The following is a 23,870-nucleotide window of genomic DNA, read 5'->3' as shown; positions in this document are numbered from 1 at the left end:
AGGGATGCCCAATTTCAGGGCAGTTATACAGTCTGGCGATTGAACCAATGCTTTGCTTTTTTAAGAGCGAAGCTTACTGGTTTCTCTGTGCCAGGTGTAATGAAGGGTCCCACGATAGCACTGTCTGCGTATGCAGATGACGTGACAGTTTTTATTACAGGGGGTGAGGATGTTAAGGTTCTCTCAGACGCCTTAAAGGTGTATGAGGGGGCCTCCTCAGCTAGAGTCAATTGGGGAAAGAGTGAAGCGCTGTGGGCAGGCCAGCTTCAGATGGGGTCCGCTCCACGGTTACCAGGGGGGCTTCAGTGGGGCAGAGATGGGATGAAGACTTTGGGGGTTTTTCTAGGCTCCGATGTCTTTCAGAAAAAGAACTGGGAGGGTGTAGTGGAGAAAGTGTGTGCCAGACTGTCAAGATGGAAATGGGTGCTGCCCCAGCTGTCTTATAGGGGAAGGGTACTGGTAGCTAATAACCTAGCTGCCTCTACCCTGTGGCACAGACTAATGATTTTACAGCCACCAAAGGGTCTGATACAAGAGCTTCAGAGGACCCTTGTCAACTTCTTCTGGTCTGGACAACATTGGATTAAAGCTTCAGCCCTGTACCTGCCACTGCACGAGGGTGGGCAAGGCCTGGTGGACATTTCTTCCAGGATCATGGCTTTCCGGCTTCAAGCAGCCCAGAGACTGTTGTACAGTGACGGTTCTAGCTGGGTTGACACAGCCTACGCATTGATGAGGAGAGCGGGCTGTTTGGGCTTAGACAAGCATCTTTTCCTCTTAAAGCTGGAGGGGGTGAGTTGCCTGGCCTGACTCCATTTTATGAGTCTGTTATGCAGGCTTGGAGAGTTCTGGTCAAGTCCCGTAAGGCCTGCACGCCACCAGGGGATGTGGCTTTTTGAAGAGCCTCTTTTTCACAACACTGCCATCCAGTCCCGTGTTCTGGGTTCAGCTAGCCTACGTTCATGCCTGTTAGGCGTGGGGTGTACTAAGCTGGGTCATCTGATGTGGAACAGGAATAGGTCGTTGGAGGAGCTGGGAGAAAGAGCGGGGATCCGATCGTCTCGCCTACTGAGGAAGGTCGTCGCTGAGGTCTGTGATTCCTTGCCAGTACTTCATCTGCAGTATGTGACTGACACTTCCAATTCTGATCGGTGGAAGGAGGGTCTGGATTATGTGTTCCCTGCACTGATTGTTAGTGCTGCGGCGGGGGCATTCGAGGAGGACGTGGGGATGCTGCTTTCCTTCGATACCCCGGAGCTGGGGGAGTTCAAGGAGGTGGGAAAGAAGGCCATGTACAGAATATGTGTAAAGGTGTCCCATGCCTCTTCCCTGGAAGGGGTAAAATCGACGAGGTGGGCGGGTGTGCTTGGTCCAGGTGCCTCCCCAAAAGGCTGTTGGCGAACACTATACAAACTGCCTATTGATAAGAGGACAGCTGACCTCCAATGGAGGATAATACATGGAGCCATAGCCACTAACATGTATCTGGTACACCTGGATCCTACTGTTGGGGAGGAGTGTCCATTCTGTGCTGAACCTGAAACTCTGGCACATCTGTTTTTACAGTGTCCCAGGTTGGTCGGGATGATTGACCTGATCACTAATTGGTTCTCAGCTCTGGGAGAGGTTTTCTCTTCCCAACTGTACATATTGGGGCCAAAGTACAGGTTTAGTCAGAAAGCTGTAGTTTTGTTGCTTAATTTTGTGTTAGGGGCAGCAAAATTAGCCATATGGAAGACCCGAAAGAACAGTATTCGGGGACAGGGGTCTGTGGATGTGGTGGGAATGCTGGAGGGAATGTTGGCAGCAAGACTAAGAATTGAGTTTGCCTATTACAAACTGGTCAACAATATTGATCTGTTTATGAGTATATGGGGCATTCAGACGCTGTTGTGTTCAGTTACTGTGGAGGAGGAATTGGAGTTGTGTTTTTAATTGATGTGTAAATACGGTTTTGTATGAGTATTTGTGTGGTGGGCTCCCAGACCCAATAAAGATTATTTAAATCTCTCTCTCTCTCTCTCTCTCTCTCTCTCTCTCTCTCTCTCTCTCTCTCTCTCTCTCTCTCTCTCTCTCTCTCTCTCTCTCTCTCTCTCTCTCTCTCTCTCTCTCTCTCTCTCTCTCTCTCTCTCTCTCTCCTCTCTTCTCCATCTCTCTCTCTCTCTCTCTCTCTCCCTCTCTCTCCCTCTCCATCTCCCGCTCTCTCTCTCAGGGCAGGGGTCAGCTCTCCAGTAGTTGTTTTAGTGCTCGTTCGATGTTCATGCGGTGTCCCACGCGCGTCACTCCCAGCTCAGCGAAGTCGTCCTTGGTGAGTGCCGGGAGGTGCGAGCCCTCGATTTCGTGCTCCTGAAAGCCGGCCCTGTGCTCCCCCAGGTTGATGCTCTCCAGCCAGTCTCCAACGTCGTACTTGTTCCACAGGTGGAGGGGCTTCTGGTGGAAGGGCCTGAGGGCCAGGAGGGGCGAGCCCAGCCCGGGGGAGTGACAAGGGGACGGGGAGGGGGAGCGGGACCTGGCGCTGGAGCTCCTCATAACGAAGCGCACCTCTTTGGGCTCATGATGCAGGCTGAGGCTGGACGACTTGAGGATGGTGTGGTGCGGCGTGGTGGGTGAAGTGGGTAGGCCGAAGCCTGAGAGTCGACTGAGGGGGTCACCCCGATCCGGGGAGCTCGAGCCAGGGCTTGGTGTGCGGCGTGTAACGGGAAAGCGGCTGCCGGGCCGGATGGTGTAGGTGGTGCCGTAGCTTCTCTGGGAAATGGTGTGGAGCTCTCCTAGACTGCTGAAAAGTCTGGAGGAGAGAGAGAAAGATGGAAAGAGAGGGAGGTTAGGAGGGGAAGAGGGTGAGAGGGATACAGAGAAAGAAAGATACAGAGAGAACAAGCGCAATGGGATGTAGAAAAAGAAAGAGAGAGGTAAAGAGATATTACAACAACATCAGTGTTTTTATCTATAAAGCTTCACACAAGTAGAAAGAGCCATTTGATCTGTTGAGCCTTTGAAACATCGAGCCACTCAGTGTGGGCTGCAGGGTTAGTGACTGTTAGTGAGAGCAAGCTAGTTAAACTCACAGCAAGATCAAAAGCTTCAGTATTTTCAACTGTTCAGTTGGATCATGACTTAAAGGCCTAATACAGGATGGCCCACTCCCCTTGGGGTCAGGAGAGAGGAACACACTGGAACATGGTAAAGCATATGACAGAGCAAGAATGTGTTCAACAGTGCCTTCAGAAAGAATTCATACCCCTTGACTTATTCCAAATGTTGTTGCGTTACAGCCTGAATTCAAAATGGATTAAATTTATTTTTTCTCTCTCATCCATCTACACACAATACCCAATAATGATGAAGTGAAAACATGTTTGTAGAATTTTAGCAAATTTATTGAAAATGAAATACTGAAATATCTCATTTACATTAGTATTCACACCCCTGAGTCAATATTTTGTAGAAGCACGTTTGGCAGCAATTACAGCTGTGAGTCTTTCTGGGTAAGTCTCTAAGAGCTCTGAACACCTGGATTGTGCAACACCGATTATTATTTTCAAAATTCTTCAAGCTCTGTTAAATTGGTTGTTGATCATTGCTAGACAACCATTTTCAGGTCTTGCCATAGATTTTCAAGTAGATTTAAGTCAAAACTGTAACTCGGCCACTCAGGAACATTCACTGTTTTCTTGGTAAGCAACTAGTGTAGATTTGGCCTTGTGTTTTAGGTTATTGTCCTGCTGGAATTAATCTCCCAGTGTCTGGTGGAAAGCAGACTGAACCAGGTTTTCCTCTTGGATTTTGCCTGTCCTTAGCTAATTTTTTATCCTGAAAATTCCCCAGTCCTTCACCATTACAAGCATGCCCATAACATGATGCAGCCACCACTATGCTGGAAAATATAGAGTGGTACATTAATGTGTTGTATTGGATTTGCCCCAAACATAACACTTTGTATTCAGGACAAATGTTAATTGCTTTGCCACATGTTTTGCATTATTACTTGTCAATTAGGCTAGTATTGTGGAGTAACTACAATGATGTTGATCCATGCTCAGTGTTCTCCTATCACATATATTATACTCTAACTGTTTTAAAGTCACCAACAGAGTCCATGCAACTAATTACAGTGGGGAGAACAAGTATTTGATACACTGCCGATTTTGCAGGTTTTCCTACTTACAAAGCATGTAGAGGTCTGTAATTTTTATCCAGAAAATCACATTGTATGATTTTTAAGTAATTAATTTGCATTTTATTGCATGACATAAGTATTTGATCACCTACCAACCAGTAAGAATTACGGCTCTCACAGGCCTGTTAGTTTTTCTTTAAGAAGCCCTCCTGTTCTCCACTCATTACCTGTATTAACTGCACCTGTTTGAACTCGTTACCTGTATAAAAGACACCTGTCCACACACTCAATCAAACAGACTCCAACCTCTCCACAATGGCCAAGACCAGAGAGCTGTGTAAGGACATCAGGGATAAAATTGTAGACCTGCACAAGGCTGGGATGGGCTACAGGACAATAGGCAAGCAGCTTGGTGAGAAGGCAACAACTGTTGGCGCAATTATTAGAAAATGGAAGAAGTTCAAGATGACTGTCAATCACCCTCGGTCTGGGGCTCCATGCAAGATCTCACCTCGTGGGGCATCAATGATCATGAGGAAGGTGAGGGATCAGCCCAGAACTACACGGATGACCTGATCAATGACCTGATCAACACACAGCTGGGACCACAGTCTCAAAGAAAACCATTAGTAACACACTACGCCGTCATGGATTAAAATCCTGCAGCGCACGCAAAGGTCCCCCTGCTCAAGCCAGCGCATGTCCAGGCCCGTCTGAAGTTTGCCAATGACCATCTGGATGATCCAGAGGAGGAATGGGAGAAGGTCATGTGGTCTGATGAGACAAAAATAGAGCTTTTGGTCTAAACTCCACTCGCCGTGTTTGGAGGAAGAAGAAGGATGAGTACAACCCCAAGAACACCATCCCAACCGTGAAGCATGGAGGTGGAAACATCATTCTTTGGGGATGCTTTTCTGCAAAGGGGACAGGACGACTGCACCGTATTGAGGGGAGGATGGATGGGGCCATGTATCGCGAGATCTTGGCCAACAACCTCCTTCCCTCAGTAAGAGCATTGAAGATGGGTCGTGGCTGGGTCTTCCAGCATGACAACGACCCGAAACACACAGCCAGGGCAACTAAGGAGTGGCTCCGTAAGAAGCATCTCAAGGTCCTGGAGTGGCCAAGCCAGTCTCCAAACCTGAACCCAATAGAACATCTTTGGAGGGAGCTGAAAGTCCATATTGCCCAGCGACAGCCCCGAAACCTGAAGGATCTGGAGAAGGTCTGTATGGAGGAGTGGGCCAAAATCCCTGCTGCAGTGTGTGCAAACCAGGTCAAGACCTACAAGAAACGTATGATCTCTGTAATTGCAAACAAAGGTTTCTGTACCAAATATTAAGTTCTGCTTTTCTGATGTATCAAATACTTATGTCATGCAATAAAATGCAATTTTAATTACTTAAAAATCATACAATGTCATTTTCTGGATTTTTGTTTTAGATTCCGTCTCTCACAGTTGAAGTGTACCTATGATAAAAATTACAGACCTTTACATGCTTTGTATGTAGGAAAACCTGCAAAATCGGCAGTGTATCAAATACTTGTTCTCCCCACTGTATGTGACTTGTTAAGCAAATATTTACTCCTGAACTTATTTAGGCTTGCCATTACAAAGGGGTTGAATACTTATTGACTCAAGACATTTCAGCTTTTCATTTTTAATTAGTAAAAAACTTTGACATTATGGGGTATTGTGTGTAGGCCAGTTACAAAAATCTACATTTCAGGCTGTAACACAACAAAATGTGGAAAAAGTGAAGGGGTGTGAATACTTTATAAAGGCACTGTATCTCTCTCTCTCTCTCTCTCTCTCTCTCTCTCTCTCTCTCTCTCTCTCTCTCTCTCTCTCTCTCTCTCTCTCTCTCTCTCTCTCTCTCTCTCTCTCTCTCTCTCTCTCTCTCTCTCTCTCTCTCTCTCTCTCTCTCTCTCTCTCTCTCTCTCTCTCTCTCTCTCTCTCTCTCTCTCTCTCTCTCTCTCTCTCTCTCTCTCTCTCTCTCTCGCATATGGAGCGCATGAGACACGAGAGCTGCATACCGTCTAGCTAGTGGAAGATGATCCAGCAACACTAAGCTCACTTTGACAGCGCAATCACTGAGAGTAGCTCTGCTCATCACTCTCTTTCGATCTCTCACTCCCTTTCCTTCTCTCTTTTGTAAATGACTTCAGTGAAACTTCATTCCGTCTCATTGCCATGCGAGTTGTCCTCTCAGACTCAGAGTCCTCATCAGCATTTCCCTGGCTCCCATTGCTCAGTTTCACTGATGCCCATTCTAAATCCCACTGAGACTCAGAAACTGTCATGTCAGCCAGCATGGTAGCTCCAGTCTCACAGACGGGACCCAGAAACTGGTGCAGTTTCACTAGTGGCCATTCTTAACTCTATAGAGACTCAGAAACTGTTCCTGACACCCAGCATGAGAGGACAGCTTCTCAGATGTCAATTTTTAAACTCTACTTTGAACTCACTTTGATATGGAAACCATATGCCCTCTTAAAACCCTTACCCTGACTCCCAAATAGACATGAAATGGCATGCGTTTCTTTAATGGCCATGTATAAAGCCATGTGGATGTGTGATGGAGGGTGTTTGTGGTTCTGTCCTGTCACAGGAACATGATACAAGCCTACTGTAACCTCCAACAAATGACAGAGCTGTAGCATAATTGGTCAAAACCTGGCCATATCTTCAACCACACACACAAACAAGAACACACGCACACATACACAAATAAAAGGAGTGAACATTATTTGCTTGTGTCAGCACATTTTGGGTCAAAAAGCTGACCATGCATGCAGTAAGAGTAAGGGTCATGTCTCTATTGCTCTACAATAGACAGGGGTAGGGCTCTGTATGGGAGAAAAAAATTGTATCCTCTATGGGAAAGAAAGGAGAGAGCTATGGCAGCTACAACACTAGCTCAGTCCTCACACTGCAGATGATGTGCAAAGTAACGTATTCATACTACATCCCAGTGCTTTCCCTCACTACGGATTGTACTCTGTGTGCAGTATTAGACAAATAATCAAACCATTACTAATATTATCTATGTTTGACCCTGTTAAATCACCGTGCAGTGTGAGGCCTGAGGGCTTTGAGGTGAAGAACAGCCAATACCGCAGGAATGAGAGGAGAGAGTGAGGGGTTAAGGGGAGGGTGGAGAACAGTCAATACCGCAGGAATGAGAGGAGAGAGTGAGGGGTTAAGGGGAGGGTGGAGAACAGCCAATGCATTTGTGTATGTCTTTGTGTGTGTGTGTTGGGAGAGTGCTATGTGGCATGGGTTTAAGAGGTAAGAGAGTTGGTAGCTACAGAGGTAGGCGGAGTGAGATGACATGAACTCCATGCGCACTTACACAGTCGTCATGCCCTCCTGGGCGTACAGTCAGTTCTAGACCAATCAGATCAGAGCAGCGGGCGGAGCATGCAAGGTGAGCAGAGAGAGAGCAATGGGAGAGAATGTTAGCATCAGTCCATGAGACGTAGCCAGTTAGTCACACCTGGCTGCTTTAGACAACTCCGCTGGCCATGTCAAGCCAATGTTTGTGTGTTTGTGTTTGTGCATGCATGGTGCGTGTGTGTGTTAGTGTGTGGGTGTGTGTGTGTTTATGTGTATGGTGCGTGTGTTAGTGTGTGTTCATGTATGGTGTATGTGTGTGTGTGTGTTTGACATGACAACAGCAGCAGACTTGAGTAAATCAGAACCCGATGAGTCCAGCAGGCCACATGAGAGAGAAATGAGAACACTATTCACATCTCAAACACTGAACAAAATAATAAAGACTACAAACAAACAGGGATGACAACAAAATAAAACAACAAGAAACAGGATGAATGGCAAGAGTCTCCTGGGTTTAAACTCAGGTTATGGAGACTCATAGTAATGTACAATATAGAACACCTACTCATTTATTTGTACTATTTTCTACATTGTAGAATAATAGTGAAGACATCAAAACTATGAAATAACACATATGGAATCATGTAGTAACCAAAAAAGTGTTAAACAAATCAAAATATATTTTCAAATAGCCACCCTTTGCCTTGATGACAGCTTTGCACACTCTTGGCATTCTCTCAACCAGCTTCACCTGAAATGCTTTTCCAACAGTCTTGAAGGAGTTCCCACATATGCTGAGCACTTGTTGGCTGCTTTTCCTTCACTCTGCGGTCCGACTCATCCCAAACCATCTCAATTTGGTTGAGGTCGGGGGATTGTGGAGGCCAGGTCATCTGATGCAGCACTCCATCACGCTCCTTCTTGGTAAAATAGTCCTTACACAGCCTGGAGGTGTGTTGGGTCATTGTCCTGTTGAAAAGCAAATGATAGTCCCACTAAGCCCAAACCAGATGGGATGGTGTATCGCTGCAGAATGCTGTGGTAGCCATGCTGGTTAAGTGTGCCTTGAATTTTAAACATCGCATCTCACAAAGACATGGCGGTTGGAACCAAAAATCTCAAATTTGGACTACAGATCAAAGCACAAATTTCCACCGGTCTTATGTCCATTGCTCGTGTTTCTTGGCCCAAGCAAGTCTCTTCTTCTTATTGGTGTCCTTTAGTAGTGGTTTCTTTGCAGCAATACGACCATGAAGGCCTGATTCACACAGTCTCCTCTGAACAGTTGATGTTGAGATGTGTCTGTTACTTGAGCTCTGTGAAGCATTTATTTGGGCTGCAATTTCTGAGGCTGGTAACTCTAATGAACTTATCCTCTGCAGCAGAGGTAACTCTGAGTCTTCCATTCCTGTGGCGGTCCTCATGAGAGCCAGTTTCATCACAGCACTTGATGGTTTTTGCGACTGCACTTGAAGAAACGTTCAAAGTTCTTGAAATGTTCCGTATTGACTGACCTTCATGTCTTAAAGTGATGATGGACTGTCGTTTTTCTTTGTTATTTGAGCTGTTCTTGCCATAATATGGACTTGGTCTTTTACCAAATAGGACTATCTTCTGTATACCCCCACTACCTTGTCACAACACAACTGATTGTCTCAAACGCATTAAGAAGGAAAGAAATTCCACAAACTAACTTTTAAGAAGGCACACCTGTTAATTGAAATGCATTCCAGGTGACTACCTCATGAAGCTGGTTGAAAGAATGCCAAGCGTGTGCAAAGCTGTCATCAAGGCAAAGGGTGGCTATTTGAAGAATCTCAAATATAAAATATATTTTGATTTGTTTAGCACTTTTTTTTGGTTACTACATGATTCCATATGTGTTATTTCATAGTTTTGATGTCTTCACTATTATTCTACAATGTAGAAAATAGTAAAAATAAAGAAAAACCCTTGAATGAGTAGGTGTTGTAAAACCTTTAACCGGTAGTGTAGAGTAAAGTGTATAGTGTAGTGTGTGATAAGTAACTAGTCAGTGGACTAATGCCATCCCCAACACAATCACTGATATCAAACAGAAACATATGTAACATATATCAAAGATCAGAGAAGAACAGAAGACCAAGACCACAACTCAAACCAATGACAACCATGACTTCCTGAACCAGCTAAAGCTATGACAACATGAGTGGACATGAATGAATGAGACATATAGCTTTTGTGGCGGTATGGATACATTTGAATGGGACAGACAGGGGATGGTGTTAAATGTATGGAGGAACACTGAGTGAGTGATCACACCACAGAAATCACACGAGTGAGTTCTGCAACTGTGTGAAGAATGAGAGGGAGGAAGAGAGAGAAAGAATAATGATGTGCATAATTTCTGCTTTTCCTTAATTTAAACTGAAAAGAAAGGAAAAGTCAGTAGAATAATAAGTATCGGATGACGTTGGGGGCGGGACGAAGCAGAGGGCTTGATTTTGATTGGATAAGGTCAAGATGAGTGAAATTAACTGAGAGAGAGGAGTGGGCCAATCAGAACACTCTGTCACATGACACGTGACATCACGCTATGAGGGAATATAGGTGAAGTCCAGCTCTGGGATTGGTTGAGTTGACGGTATGTGATACTTACTTCAAACACATGGTGAAATATCCAACACATTTGCTTTGCTATGCTATATGACTAACCATAGCTACTCTATAAAATGATATAATAGTAGTGTCCCTCAGCACCTTATCTGAGAACATTGCTGAGCTTCAGGGAGAGAGAGTTGAGGCGAGCTCGCAGGCCGCCATTACTGATCCTATCCACAACCAGGTCAGGGTGGTACTGGTAGTCATAACTGGTCCTCCTGCTCAGTAGACAAACACAGGCATCAGGGTTCCATCTCAATAGTCCTAAAATCACTTATTTTCTTCTCGCTTTCCTCTTCCTTTATTTACTTAATAGTCACCGCATCATATGAAAGAACTGGACAGGTGAAAGTGAATTCCAAGTAGGCATCCCTCATGTTGCTTTGACCTGTTCAGATCAGTTCAGTGCAGATTAAGGGGAGGAGGTGAGGAGAGGAATCCATTTTAGACTATTCAGATGCATCCGAAGACTGCTGATAGAAGACTATTGCTACTCATAAGGCTGGTCAACTAAGCCCCACACTAACTAACTACATCTAAACTATTTTATACTCTATAGCCACTATCCCCTACCTACATCAAACAATCACTATTCATTATATTATCAACATAAGATATAATAGGCTACTAAAACAAGGAACTCCAAACTAATAAAAACAACTAAAGCACATTAATGTAAGCAAATGTGCATTAATATTTCTACAGTAGGCGACAGTTCACCCCACTGTATCTCTGCTGATGTGCTTGAAGCTGATTGAGGAGGTGGGAGGGATCATTCATGTAGCCCAATCGTCTCTGAATGTTAAAGGAATAGTTCACTCCAGAAAAATGTCAGATGTTTTTATACCTAAAAAGTCAGGCTAAAAGTTGTGTAGTCCATAATCAACATTTATGTAGTTATATTGTATAGATTATTTTATATACAATATGTGTAGATCCTGCTATTGTATATGCATCAGGAGAAGTCTCCATTCATTATTTGGTATAAGACATCTGACAGAATTTTGGGTTGTACTAGCACTTTAAGCAGTCAGAAGACCATAGTGTAAGGAGAGTGTGAACGTGGTTGCTGGCAAAAAGGAGAGAGATGGTAGCAATCTAAGGAGAGAGCTTGAGATAGATGTTAACCATAACCACAGATCTAGGATCAGATTACCCTACCCCCAATCCGTAACTTAAACTATTTGGTGTTAAACAACTATTTGATCCAGTATCAGTGGTTAGAGGCAACTTCTACCCACTCCAGCTGAACACTGCACATAGGAGAAAGGGAGCCGTGTGTGGAGGGGGTCAGCTGGCAGGGTCATAGGTCAGTGCCTAAATGTCAGAGGTGAGTGTGTGTAGAAATGAGAAGAAGCGTTCAGGAAGTGCATGCCTCCAGGTCCTGTGTTACCTTGTTTCCACCGACTGACCGACCGACCAACCCAGCACACACATGTGCATGCACACACACAGTGTTTTATTGACTGTTATTAGATTTAGAGCTGATTTACTGACTAGATACAACAAAGGCGACTGTGGATGGCAGGCCAATGCTGTCACCATGGAAACTGAGAACAGAGCGTAGAACTCAGCATGTTCCAGGTGGCCTATAATCTCTGTACTGTACAGAATTACATCATACAATTATTTGAGATGATCTGAGGTTTACTCAGTCTAGACTTAGCAGTCTTAATGAGAGAAAATGTACTGTACATTGTACATCTTTAAAGAGCTACACAAAAAAATATTTAAATCTCCAATCAGTTACTGAAAATATACTGTATACATTTTACATTATAATGGTGGAGTCTCAGAGAGATACAGTACTAAATGTATACAGTACATAAGTTATATTTGGAATTACACGTAGTCATGTTTTATGGCCCTCCACAGGAAGTGATTAACTAGTTACTGTACAATGAGCCTGATGTCTCATTTTATTGGTCGAGAGGTCAGGAAGTGGATCATGCAAACAAGGAAACAACTGACATGGCAGTTTGATAAATACAAATAAAAAAATCTGAAAATGTAAGTAGGGTTATTCCATTCCCATGGGGTTAGTTGTTAGGCTGGTTAGGAAAAAAATATAAAATGAGTTTGGGTTTACCCTAGAGCCTATAAACTTAAGGTTTACTCTCTTCCGTGTCCTTGTCACATCTGTAGGAATACAAAGGACTTTCAGTAGAACAATGAAAAAAAGAAACCCCACAAAAATACAAATGTTCTTCCAAAGCCCTTCTGCTTTTAAAATGGTGTGTTAAACAATCATGGATGGAAGCTGCATTCTGATGGAAGGTTCCACACCAACATGTCTAAGAAGAACCTCAACTCTAACACTATTACCCCACCTTGATATTGCTATGCTAATACCGGATGGGGAGAGGGATGGGGATAGCTAATGAAAGGGCCTGTTTGACCTAGCATTGCTAAGGAAAACTAATGCTAGCATTATACCATTGGCTAAGCGTGTCTTCTATCCTCAGTCCCTCTTACTTACCACTGCAGTCGGCTGTGCAGGGGATATGGCAGCAGTGGCATACTTTGTCATGGGAGAGAGAAAACCATGCACAACACACCCAGCAGTGATCATTAGAATTCAATATTTTATCACTGAATGTGGAACTATTTGAACAGTTACAGCTGAGTGGATTTGTAAAAGCTGTGTAGCCTAATGGAACCTTGCCTTCAACCAACCAAATGGTGTTGGATTCCTTCTTGATTCTTGATTACTTCAAGGAAGGGAGGAAAGAATGATGCATTTTAAAGTACTTGAATAGGGCCTAAGGATGTTTTGGCCATGTAGCTCAGTTGGTAGAGCATGGCGCTTGCAACGCCAGGGTTGTGGGTTCGTTTCCCATGGGGGGCCAGTATGAAAATGTATGCACTCACTAACTGTATGTCGCTCTGGAGAAGAGCGTCTGCTAAATGACTAAAATCTCAAATGTAAATGTAATGTTCAGTTAGCCTCCCTCTGTCCTGTCTTACCTGGCGCCTGTCACAGGGGACTTCCTCCCAGGGTCCAGCGACGCCCCCAGTGGCTCCTCCTCCCCCAGTGACCTGGTATCCTTATTCAGCTGCTGCAATCTGGTACTCAGTTCCCCCATCACTGATGGTTTCCCCCCCTCCTCACCCCCCAGCCCCAACCCCAACCCCCCTAGACTCCCCAGACTTCCCATCCCTAACCCCACCCCGGGTCCTCGAACCTCCATCTGGTCACCCCAAAGCTTGGACCTCCTCTGGAAGAGGTAGCGGGGCCTCCCGGGGCCTCCCGCCAGGCCAGATATAGAGCCTGACCCCAGGCCTCCATGCCCCAGTCCTCCATGCCCCAGTCCTCCATGCCCCAGTCCTCCAGACCCCAGGCCTCCATGCCCCAGGCCTCCAGACCCCAGGCCTCCATGCCCCAGCCCTGCCCCTCCGGCCGCTGCTGCAGCTAGAGCAGCCGCCTGCTGCTGGGATAACAGCTCGCTGTCAGAGCTCTGCTTCAGCAGCGGGTCCCTGAAGGTGACCGGGCCTTTACTGCCTCCAATGTGGGACTTGAGCCGGGGCTTGGGAGGCACTGGCGGCTTGTCGAGCACAAAGGTCTGCCCATCAGCGTAGGAGGTGTGTGTGTCGGCGGGCTCGCCACTCTCCGAGGACAGAGTGGACATGCTGGAGACGGTGGACACAGTGCTAGTGGTCTCCAGGTGGTGGTCTCGCTCTCTCTCACTGGAGCTGCGTGTGTCTGGCTCCTCCACACCAGAGTCTGCTGCTGAACCCGACTCAGCCAGCAGGGCTGGAGGATGGGGCTGGTCCGGGTACGAGGGTTTCCCTGAGACGACTGCTCCTCCGGGGGTAGGCTGGAGAGGAGGGCCCTGGGGTTGGATGGGGGTCAAGCTGGAGGTGGGGGTCAGGCTGGAGGTTGGGGTGGTGGTGGAAGGGGTGAGGGGAGTAGGGATGGTAGGGGTTGTGGGGGAGGTGGTGGATTTAGACTGGGGTACAGGGATCCCCTGGGCTTGGGCTTGGGCCTGGGCTTGTGAATTGGCCAGCAACCCGTTGGCGAACTCATCCGGAGGTGGGAGCACCCCAATCTTCTTCAGCTCCTCTCTGGTCTCTTCATCACTGGAGGACAGCATGGCTGGAGGTAGGCTCACTGTGTAGGGCTCCACATCTTCCTCTGAACTGCCCTGGGCCAGGGGAGCCTGGGCTGGGCTGGAGGTGCCCTGGGCCTGGGTCTGGGGCTGGGACTGAGAAGCAGAGGGGCTGGGCGACTGAGCCCGACTGAGGGAGAGTTTACTGGGCTCGGTGGCTGGGGAGGTGGGGGTTTGCTCCAGCCGTGGTCCCAGCCCCACAGCCTGGCCGTTACTGGTGGCATGGACCATGATTAGTCCAGCTGTCTTCTGTTGTGATGTGTCCATGATACTGATCAACACTCTCTTTTTATCCTCCGTTCTCCTCTCCTCCTTCCTCTCCTGCCCTCTTCCCTCCATCTCCTGGCGAAGCAAGGCGGGTGATGACACTCCCCACTGGGATTTACCAGCCTGGGGCGACCCCGGCCTCCCGTCCCCAGGCTTCGGCTCTTTGGTCTGGCTGTCGATGAAAAGCGAAGCCCCCTGACCTCCAACACCAGCCCTGTCCTGTTTAGTCCTGGGCTCAGGGCTGCTGGCGGGGGACTGGCTCTGGGAGGTAAGTGCCCGCTCCCTTGCGGCCAGCGCAAGAGCAAGGGGCGAGTTAGGGTCCAGGGGCTTCCCTGTGAGTGGGTGGATGAAGGTAGTGCCGCCAGGTGAGGGGCGCAGGGCCAGGGCGGGGGGTGGCAGTTGGCCCAGTTCTCTGCTGAGCAAGCGCTCATCGATGGAGCGAGATGTGGTGTAGGAGGGGGGCTCAGGGTTGGACCCCGACCCCCCCTCCATGGTTCCCACCGACTGGAAGACTGTGGATTTCCTCCGCTCCTCTAAACGGCGCTCTCGGTCCTTCACGGCGCCAGCGATAGCGGCAGCGAAAGGCCCTTTCCCCTGCAGCAAAGCCTCTCCCTGGAGACGTATACGCTCGCGCTCCACCATCAGCTGCTGCTGGTAGTAGTCAGCCCGGCTGGTGTGTGTGTGGCTGTGGGTGTGTGTGTGTCGACCAGAGGGGGAGGTCTCTCGTGAGTGGGCAGCGGCCAAGGCGATGCTGGCTCTCTCCTGTGCGTCCTCCACCTGGAGGGGTAGAGAGGACAATAAATTAGAAACTTCAAAATACATTTTGTTCACTTGCTATATTAACAATAATCAGAATAACTAGAATAACCTACCTGTAGCTGTTTCACCAGAGGACTCTTCTTGCGCTGGGGCTTGGTGGGTGTGTACAGTCCAATACTAAACTGGCCCACATTGGCGTACGGGTTGTCAATCACCCGGCCTTTCCGTTTGATTCGATCTGGTGGTGTAGCGGAGGCGGAGGGGCGGGGGATGTCGGTGGGCTCCACGGGTAAGTGGGAGGAGTCTTGTAGAATAATCATTGACCTTGCCTTCTTCTGGCGTTCGGCATGGGAGGACTGGCGGGGCGATGGGTCATAGGGCCGGTCCAGGTCCAGGGAGGAGGGCTTGAAGCTGGAACGACCTCCAGGGTCATGACCCTGACCATGACCCCTGGCAGGGGGAGGAGGGGGGCAGAAGGCAGGAGGGCCAGTGTCCAAGTGGTAGAGGGAGGGGGGAGGAGGGGGTGCGGTCTGGGGAGGGGGCGGGATAGAATGGGAGTGGGAGTGGTCTCGGAGGCTCTCCGTCATGGAGGAGCTCCGGGGGAAACGGTGTTCTCCAGCCAACACCGACAGACGGTCCTCCTCAGTCGCACCTGGAGAGGTCAGGGGTAAAAGGTCAGAGAGAGATAGAAAGCCTAAAGCAGTACAAAGATGCTGCACTACAGTTGTCAAGTTATTGACTAAGTACTGTACTAAAGGTGAAAGGTGTTACCGAATGACTTGGTCCTGGACATCCCTCTAGGCAGCTGCATATGAGCCCTTTCCATCCCTGGGTGGAGCCCACCATGTAATGCCATGCCCTGCCTCTCAAACAACGACTGCAACACACACATACACCCACAAACACACACACACAGAGAAATATACATAGGTTTCAGAAACATTTTATACAAAACAAAATGTAGTGTATGTGAGTGTGTGGGAGGTTGTATATGCTGATATTATTCTGTGGCTAGTAGGTCTCTGTGCCACCAGGGTTGGCCTGTGTATGTGAATGTATGTATATGTGAGAATGTGTGTTCAGATGTGTATGTTTGTGTGAGTGCGTGGGTGGGAGAGAGAGAGTGCATCTATTTGTTTCTGCGCATGTGTGTGTTTATATACTCACACTGATCTCTGATTGTGTGATTCTCCTGCCGGTAGGTCTCTGTTTGACAGTAGCAGCTCTGTAGTCGGCCTCTGTGGGCTGGGAACGTAACATCACAGGCTCCTGGGACGCTAGCATCTCATCGAGCCTTTCTGTACAGGGATCACACAGACAACACACAGTCTGAATACAGCTACACAGCATGTACAGTGAGGGAAAAAAGTATTTTATCCCCTGCTGATTTTGTACGTTTGCCCACTGACAAAGAAATGATCAGTCTATAATTTTAATGGTAGGTTTATTTGAACAGTGAGAGACAGAATAACAACAAAAAAATCCAGAAAAATGCATGTCAAAAATGTTATAAATTGATTTGCATTTTAATGAGGGAAATAAGTATTTGACCCCCTCCCAATCAGAAAGATTTCTGGCTCCCAGGTGTCTTTTATACAGGTAACGAGCTGATATTAGGAGCACACTCTTAAAGGGAGTGCTCCTAATCTCAGCTTGTTACCTGTATAAAAGACACATGTCCACAGAAGCAATCAATCAATCAGATTCCAAACTCTCCACCATGGCCAAGTCCAAAGAGCTCTCCAAGGATGTCAGGGACAAGATTGTAGACCTACACAACGCTGGAATGGGCTACGAGACCATCGCCAAGCAGCTTGGTGAGAAGGTGACAACAGTTGGTGCGATTATTCGCAAATGGAAAAAACACAAAAGACCTGTCAATCTCCCTCTGCCTGGGGCTCCATGCAAGATCTCACATTGTGGAGTTGCAATGATCATGAGAACGGTGAGGAATCAGCCCAGAACTACACGGGAGGATCTTGTCAATGATCTCAAGGCAGCTGGGACCATAGTCACCAAGAAAACAATTGGTAACACACTACGCCGTGAAGGACTGAAATCCTGCAGCGCCCGCAAGGTCCCCCTGCTCAAGAAAGCACATATACAGGGCCGTCTGAAGTTTGCCAATGAACATCTGAATGATTCAGAGGAGAACTGGGTGAAAGTGTTGTGGTCAGATGAGACCAAAATGGAGCTCTTTGGCATCAACTCAACTCGCCGTCTTTGGTGGAGGCGGAATGCTAACTATGACCCCAAGAACACCATGCCCACCATCAAACATGGAGGTGGAAACATTATGCTTTGGGGGTGTTTTTCTGATAAGGGGACAGGACAACTTCACTGCATCAAAGGGACGATGGACGGGGCCATGTACCATCAAATCTTGGGTGAGAACCTCCTTCCCTCAGCCAGGGCATTGAAAATGGGTCGTGGATGGGTATTCTAGCATGACAATGACCCAAAACACACGGCCAAGGCAACAAAGGAGTGGCTCAAGAAGAAGCACATTAAGGTCCTGGAGTGGCCTAGCCAGTCTCCAGACCTTAATCCCATAGAAAATCTGTGGAGGGAGCTGAAGGTTCGAGTTGCCAAACGACATTCTCGAAACCTTAATGACTTGGAGAAGATCTGCAAAGAAGAGTGGGACAAAATCCCTCCTGAGATGTGTGCAAACCTGGTGGCCAACTACAAGAAACATCTGACCTCTGTGATTGCCAACAAGGGTTTTGCCACCAAGTACTAAGTCATGTTTTGCAGAGGGGTCAAATACTTATTTCCCTCATTAAAATGCACATCAATTTATAACATTTTTGACATGCGTTTTTCTGAATTTTGTTGTTGTTATTCTGTCTCTCACTGTTCAAATAAACCTACCATTAAAATTATAGACTGATCATGTCTTTGTCAGTGGGCAAACGTACAAAATCAGCAGGGGATCAAATACTTTTTTCCCTCACTGTATGGACCAAAATGCTTTTTACATGACAAATTGTGAGTGTTTACACACAATGCACAGCTCCTCGTCCCTATCAGACATCTAGAAACTAGAAAATATCACAACATCTACACACAATATCAACACATCCATGCAGGCCTACATGTGTTCAAATACATTTACAGTTGACAATTACACCAAGCATATCACACAACTAAAGAAACCTTCACTATGTTGGATCGGAGGCACGGTGTATAGTGTCTGAGTCTCGTATCTTTGGGAGCATCCAGATTGAGGAGCAGGTCCTGACTGACTGACTAACTCAGAGCTCAGTGCCCATGCTGTGCCGTGCTTCATCTATAATGAACAGTGTGTCTGACACGCTCAGAGAGAGAAGCAATTGATGATGCCTCAACAGGTCTCCACTCGGACTCACCTCCTCTCCTCCTCCGGACGGAAGCTTGGTGAAAGAGAGATCATGTCAACGAGGACAGAAAACGATGTGGGTCAGGGTATATGTGTGTGTGTGTGTGTGAGAGACAGAGAGTACCTGAGTGCGTCAAAGAGAAATGTCAACAGGTGAAGAGAAAGAAAAGATCATGCTGTCAGAAATAGATGTTCTAAGTTGTATGAAGGCAGGAAGCATATTTTAATCAGAAAGGTTAAGTGAATAGGGGAGAGAGGGACAGAAAGAGAGAAAGAGAGAGTGGGGAGATGTGAGTGTTTGTTTGTGTACAAGTGTGTGAACGTTTGCGTCTGTGTGTTCTCACACTAACCCAGTTCCTCCAGTTCGGCGGTCATGGACTTGGAGCGGAGTGTCAAAGTGGTGCTGGGTGCTCTCTTGGGTGGCGGTGGAGCTGTGAAGAAAACGCAGGGTGAGGATGATGATGTTGAGGGTGAGGAGGAAGGCCCTTTGACCCTGCTGCTCAGCGCCCTGCGAGCGTGGCCCAGCCGGAGGCTCCATCCTGTCTTCACAGCCTTCCCCTGGTCAACTTGGGGAAAGCTGGACGACTTGTTCAGGCGGGTAGACACACTCTTTTTGATCATCCTTCTCTCTTTCCCTCCGTCACACAAACACACTCACAAACTCACACACACACTCACAAACACACAACACTCAACACTCCGGTGGGGAGTACATTGTGCCATGTGGCATTGGCAGAGGAAGAGAAATAAATAACTGTAATACCCACAGCTCGGAAATCCCTTGATACACTACCACACCACACCAGTCCACATACACTCATCTCCGCTAGCATCCAAAAACCCTGAAGACCCTCGTATAGCCTACTAACTATTACAGATCAGCTCACTATTAATCTGTGCAAGTCCACAACCACTACCAAACACCTACATATTATTATTATATTATCCAGTCCACATCCATATAACAGAAGAAAAGCTCACTGTTAACATTTGACTATACACTCCCTCAAAATAGACAGTCCATACCATCACAGCATCAATTACTACAGTACAATACCTCCCACTGTGCTATATGACATGTGCAGCTACACATTATCACAGCTAAAATACACCAGCACAGCCTATGAAATCCATGCTGCAGCTCACCACCCAACACACTATAATCTGTGCATGTTAAAATACAGCAGCATACCTCCCAGTCTCTGCACAATACAATACAGCACCTCATTCAATATACTATCGACCAGCCAGTCCCATCTCAATGCACCACTTTGGAGAGAAAAAACTGATCAGCAGAACATCTGGATGCTTACACATCCTGGCTACGCAGCTACACTGAGCAGCTATAGATCTGATCTAATCTAGTCCATACGCTATCACTTCATCACCGATCAGCATATTCATGTAAACTACGGAGAGAGAGAGAGAGAGACAGAAAGAGAGCGAACGAGAGAGCACTAGAGAGAGTGTATTGCAATGCTTAATTCAAACACACAGCACGGTTGCTGTGGTTACCATGGTGGTAGCAAGGCTTGGCTTGGTGCAGAGGGATGTGTGTGAGCTATGAGGTGTGTGTGTGTGTGAGAGAGAGAGAGCGAGAAAGAGAGAACTGTGGGAATTGTGAGAGTGTTTGCAGAGTTAGGAACTGTAGAAAAAGTTGCCTTGCTTCCTTTTAGAGTATTAAACACAGCTTAGAACAGCTAAGAACATCACAGAACAGCCAGGCAGAGCAAAGCCGGCTCAGTAGAACTTCATGGGGTGGTTTACGATTTAGGATTTTATTGGATCCCCATTAGCTGGTGCAAAAGCAGCCGATACTCTTCCTGGGATCCACACAAAACATAAAACATGACATAATACATAACAATAATAGACAAGGACAGATCTAGGACAGAGAAACATACATTTAAAAAATATATAGAAATACAAAAGGTCCTGTGCTGACAAAACACTTAGCAAAAACATTTAACTTTACATAAACATACAAGTTATTTAGGTCAGCAAAGGGAGATGCATGTGCTGTGAGGTGTTGTTTTATTGTTTTTTTAAAGTTGATTTTGCTGTTTGCTTGGGTAATTTGAGATGTAAGGGCGTTCCAAGTAACAATGGCTATATACAATACTGTGCGTTGTTGTTTTGGACTTGGAGACTGTGAAGAGACCCCTGGTGGCATGTCTGGTGGGGTACATACAGTATGGCTCTTAGAACTGTATGTTATTTGATTATACAGACAATTTGGAATTTTCATCACAGTAATATTTCTCAAAAAAAGAAGTGATGCAGTCAAATTTTTTTCTTCTATTTTAAGCCAAGTGAGACTGGCATGCATCTTGTTGATATTAGCCCTCTTTTTACAGTGAAGGGCAAGACGTGCTGCTCTGTTGTGGGCCAGCTGCAGCTTTCCTATGCCCTTTCTTTTTTTGCCTTGACCATGACAATTTGCAATCTAACGTAACACCAAGAAGTTTGCTCAGCAGCCATATCATTCGTTACCAGATTCAGCTGAGGTCTTAGGGAATGATTTGTACCGAATACAATGCTTTTAGTTTTAGATATGTTCAGTACTAGTTTATTACTAGCCACCCATTCCAAAACTGACTGCAACTCTTTGTTAAGGGTTGCTGTGATTTCACTAGCTGTGGTGCTGATGTGTATAATGCTGAATCATCAATGTACATAGACACACAGGCTTTGTATAAGGCAACTGGTAGATCATTAGTAAAAATAGAGAACAGTAAAGGACCAAGACAGCTGCCCTGCGGAATACCACACTTGACATGTTTTACATTTAAAAATCTTCCATTAAAGAAGACCCTCTGTGTTCTATTGGATAGACAGCTCTCAACCCATGATCTGGTAGACGATGTAAAGCCATAACACATACGTTTTTCCAATAACAGATTATGGTCATTAATATCAAAGGCTGCAGTAAAGTCTAACAATACAGCTCCCACAATCTTCTAATTATCAATTTCTTTCAGCCAATCACCAGTCATTTGTGTCAGTGCAGTACATGTTGAGTGCCCTTCGCTATTAGCATGCTGAAAGTCTTAATTTGTTCACAGATAAATAGCATTGTATCTGGTCGAACACCAAGCTAATTGGTTGGCTGTTAGAACAAGTAAAGGGCACTTTAACCTCCACGGGATCGGTGTCCCGTATACAAGATGGTTGAGCTAACGTGCGCTAATGTCATTAGCATGACTGTTGTAAGTAACAGCAAACTTTCCAGGACATAGACATGTCTTATATGGGCAGAAAGCTTACATTCTTGTTAATCTAACTGCACTGTCCAATTTACAGTAGCTATTACAGTGAAAAAATACCATGCTATTGTTTGAGGAGAGTGCACAACAATAAAAAACCTATCACGGCAAATCAATTTTTACACTGCTCAAAAAAATAAAGGGAACACTTAAACAACACAATGTAACTCCAAGTCAATCACACTTCTGTGAAATCAAAACTGTCCACTTAGGAAGCAACACTGATTGACAATACATTTCACATGCTGTTGTGCAAATGGAATAGACAACAGGTGGAAATTATAGGCAATTAGCAAGACACCCCCAATAAAGAAGTGGTTCTGCAGGTGGTGACCACAGACCACTTCTCAGTTCCTATGCTTCCTGGCTGATGTTTTGGTCACTTTTGAATGCTGGCGGTGCTTTCACTCTAGTGGTAGCATGAGACGGAGTCTACAACCCACACAGGATGGCACATCAATGCGAGCTGTGGCAAGAAGGTTTGCTGTGTCTGTCAGCGTAGTGTCCAGAGCATGGAGGCGCTACCAGGAGACAGGCCAGTACATCAGGAGACGTGGAGGAGGCCGTAGGAGGGCAACAACCCAGCAGCAGGACCGCTACCTCCGCCTTTGTGCAAGGAGGAGCAAGAGGAGCACTGCCAGAGCCCTGCAAAATGACCTCCAGCAGGCCACAAATGTGCATGTGTCTGCTCAAACGGTCAGAAACAGACTCCATGAGGGTGTTATTAGGGCCCGACGTCCACAGGTGGGGGTTGTGCTTACAGCCCAACACTGTGCAGGACGTTTGGCATTTGCCAGAGAACACCAAGATTGGCAAATTCGCCACTGGTGCCCTGTGCTCTTCACAGATGAAAGCAGGTTCACACTGAGCACATGTGACAGACGTGACATAGTCTGGAGACGCTGTGGAGAACGTTCTGCTGCCTGCAACATCCTCCAGCATGACCGGTTTGGCGGTGGGTCAGTCATGGTGTGGGGTGGCATTTCTTTGGGGGGCCGCACAGCCCTCCGTGTGCTCGCCAGAGGTAGCCTGACTGCCATTAGGTACCGAGATGAGATCCTCAGACCCCTTGTGAGACCATATGCTGGTGCGGTTGGCCCTGGGTTCCTCCTAATGCAAGACAATGCTAGACCTCAAGTGGTTGAAGTGTGTCAGCAGTTCCCGCAAGAGGAAGGAATTGATGCTATGGACTGGCCCGCCCGTTCCCCAGACCTGAATCCAATTGAGCACATCTGGGACATCATGTCTCGCTCCATCCACCAACACCACGTTGCACCATAGACTGTCCAGGAGTTGGCGGATGCTTTAGTCCAGGTCTGGAGGAGATCCCTCAGGAGACCATCCACCACCTCATCAGGAGCATGCCCAGGCGTTGTAGGGAGGTCATACAGGCACGTGGAGGCCACACACACTACTGAGCCTCATTTTGACTTGTTTTAAGGACATTACATCAAAGTTGGATCAGCCTATAGTGTGGTTTTCCACTTTAATTTTGAGGGTGACTCCAAATCCAGACCTCCATGGGTTGATAAATTTGATTTCCATTGATAATTTTTGGCCCACATTACACATACAGTTGAAGTCAGAAGTTTACAAACACTTTGGCTGGAGTCATTAAAACTCGTTTTTCAACGACTCCACAAATTTCTTGTTAACAAACTATAGTTTTGGCAAGTCGGTTAGGACATCTACTTTGTGCATGACACAAGTAAGTTTTCCAACAATTGTTTACAGACAGATTATTTCACTTAAAATTCACTGTATCACAATTCCAGTGTGTCAGACGTTTACATACACCCGGTTGACTGTGCCTTTAAACAGCTTGGAAAATTCCAGAAAATGATGTCATGGCTTTAGAAGCTTCTGATAGGCTAATTGACATCATTTGAGTCAATTGGAGGTGTACTTGTGGATGTATTTCAAGGCCTACCTTCAAACTCAGTGCCTCTTTGCTTGACATCATGGGAAAATCAAAAGAAATCAGCCAAGACCTCAGAAAAAAGATTGTAGA

At 46.5% G+C, this 23,870-nt stretch overlaps 1 protein-coding gene across 1 annotated transcript in view; it reads right to left on the bottom strand.

The window, feature by feature from the left end:
• Nucleotides 1–2,180: 2,180 nt before the first annotated feature.
• LOC121531214 (SH3 and multiple ankyrin repeat domains protein 3-like) overlaps nt 2,181–23,870 on the bottom strand; it is a 159,458-nt gene continuing 137,768 nt past the window's right edge. The window contains exons 16-23 of the mRNA XM_045204981.1: nt 18,944–19,024; nt 18,604–18,627; nt 16,400–16,530; nt 16,004–16,109; nt 15,346–15,884; nt 13,497–15,250; nt 13,065–13,352; nt 2,181–2,785 (exon numbers count right to left, since the gene is read on the bottom strand). Of these exons, the coding sequence (XP_045060916.1) occupies nt 2,221–2,785; nt 13,065–13,352; nt 13,497–15,250; nt 15,346–15,884; nt 16,004–16,109; nt 16,400–16,530; nt 18,604–18,627; nt 18,944–19,024 (3,488 nt within the window). The 3' untranslated portion in view covers nt 2,181–2,220. The remainder of the gene's footprint in view (nt 2,786–13,064; nt 13,353–13,496; nt 15,251–15,345; nt 15,885–16,003; nt 16,110–16,399; nt 16,531–18,603; nt 18,628–18,943; nt 19,025–23,870) is intronic.

Source organism: Coregonus clupeaformis, chromosome 19 (assembly GCF_020615455.1).
Source record: "Coregonus clupeaformis isolate EN_2021a chromosome 19, ASM2061545v1, whole genome shotgun sequence".
NCBI classification, from domain to species: Eukaryota; Metazoa; Chordata; class Actinopteri; order Salmoniformes; family Salmonidae; genus Coregonus; species Coregonus clupeaformis.
This window is presented reverse-complemented; position numbering and strand designations above follow the sequence as displayed.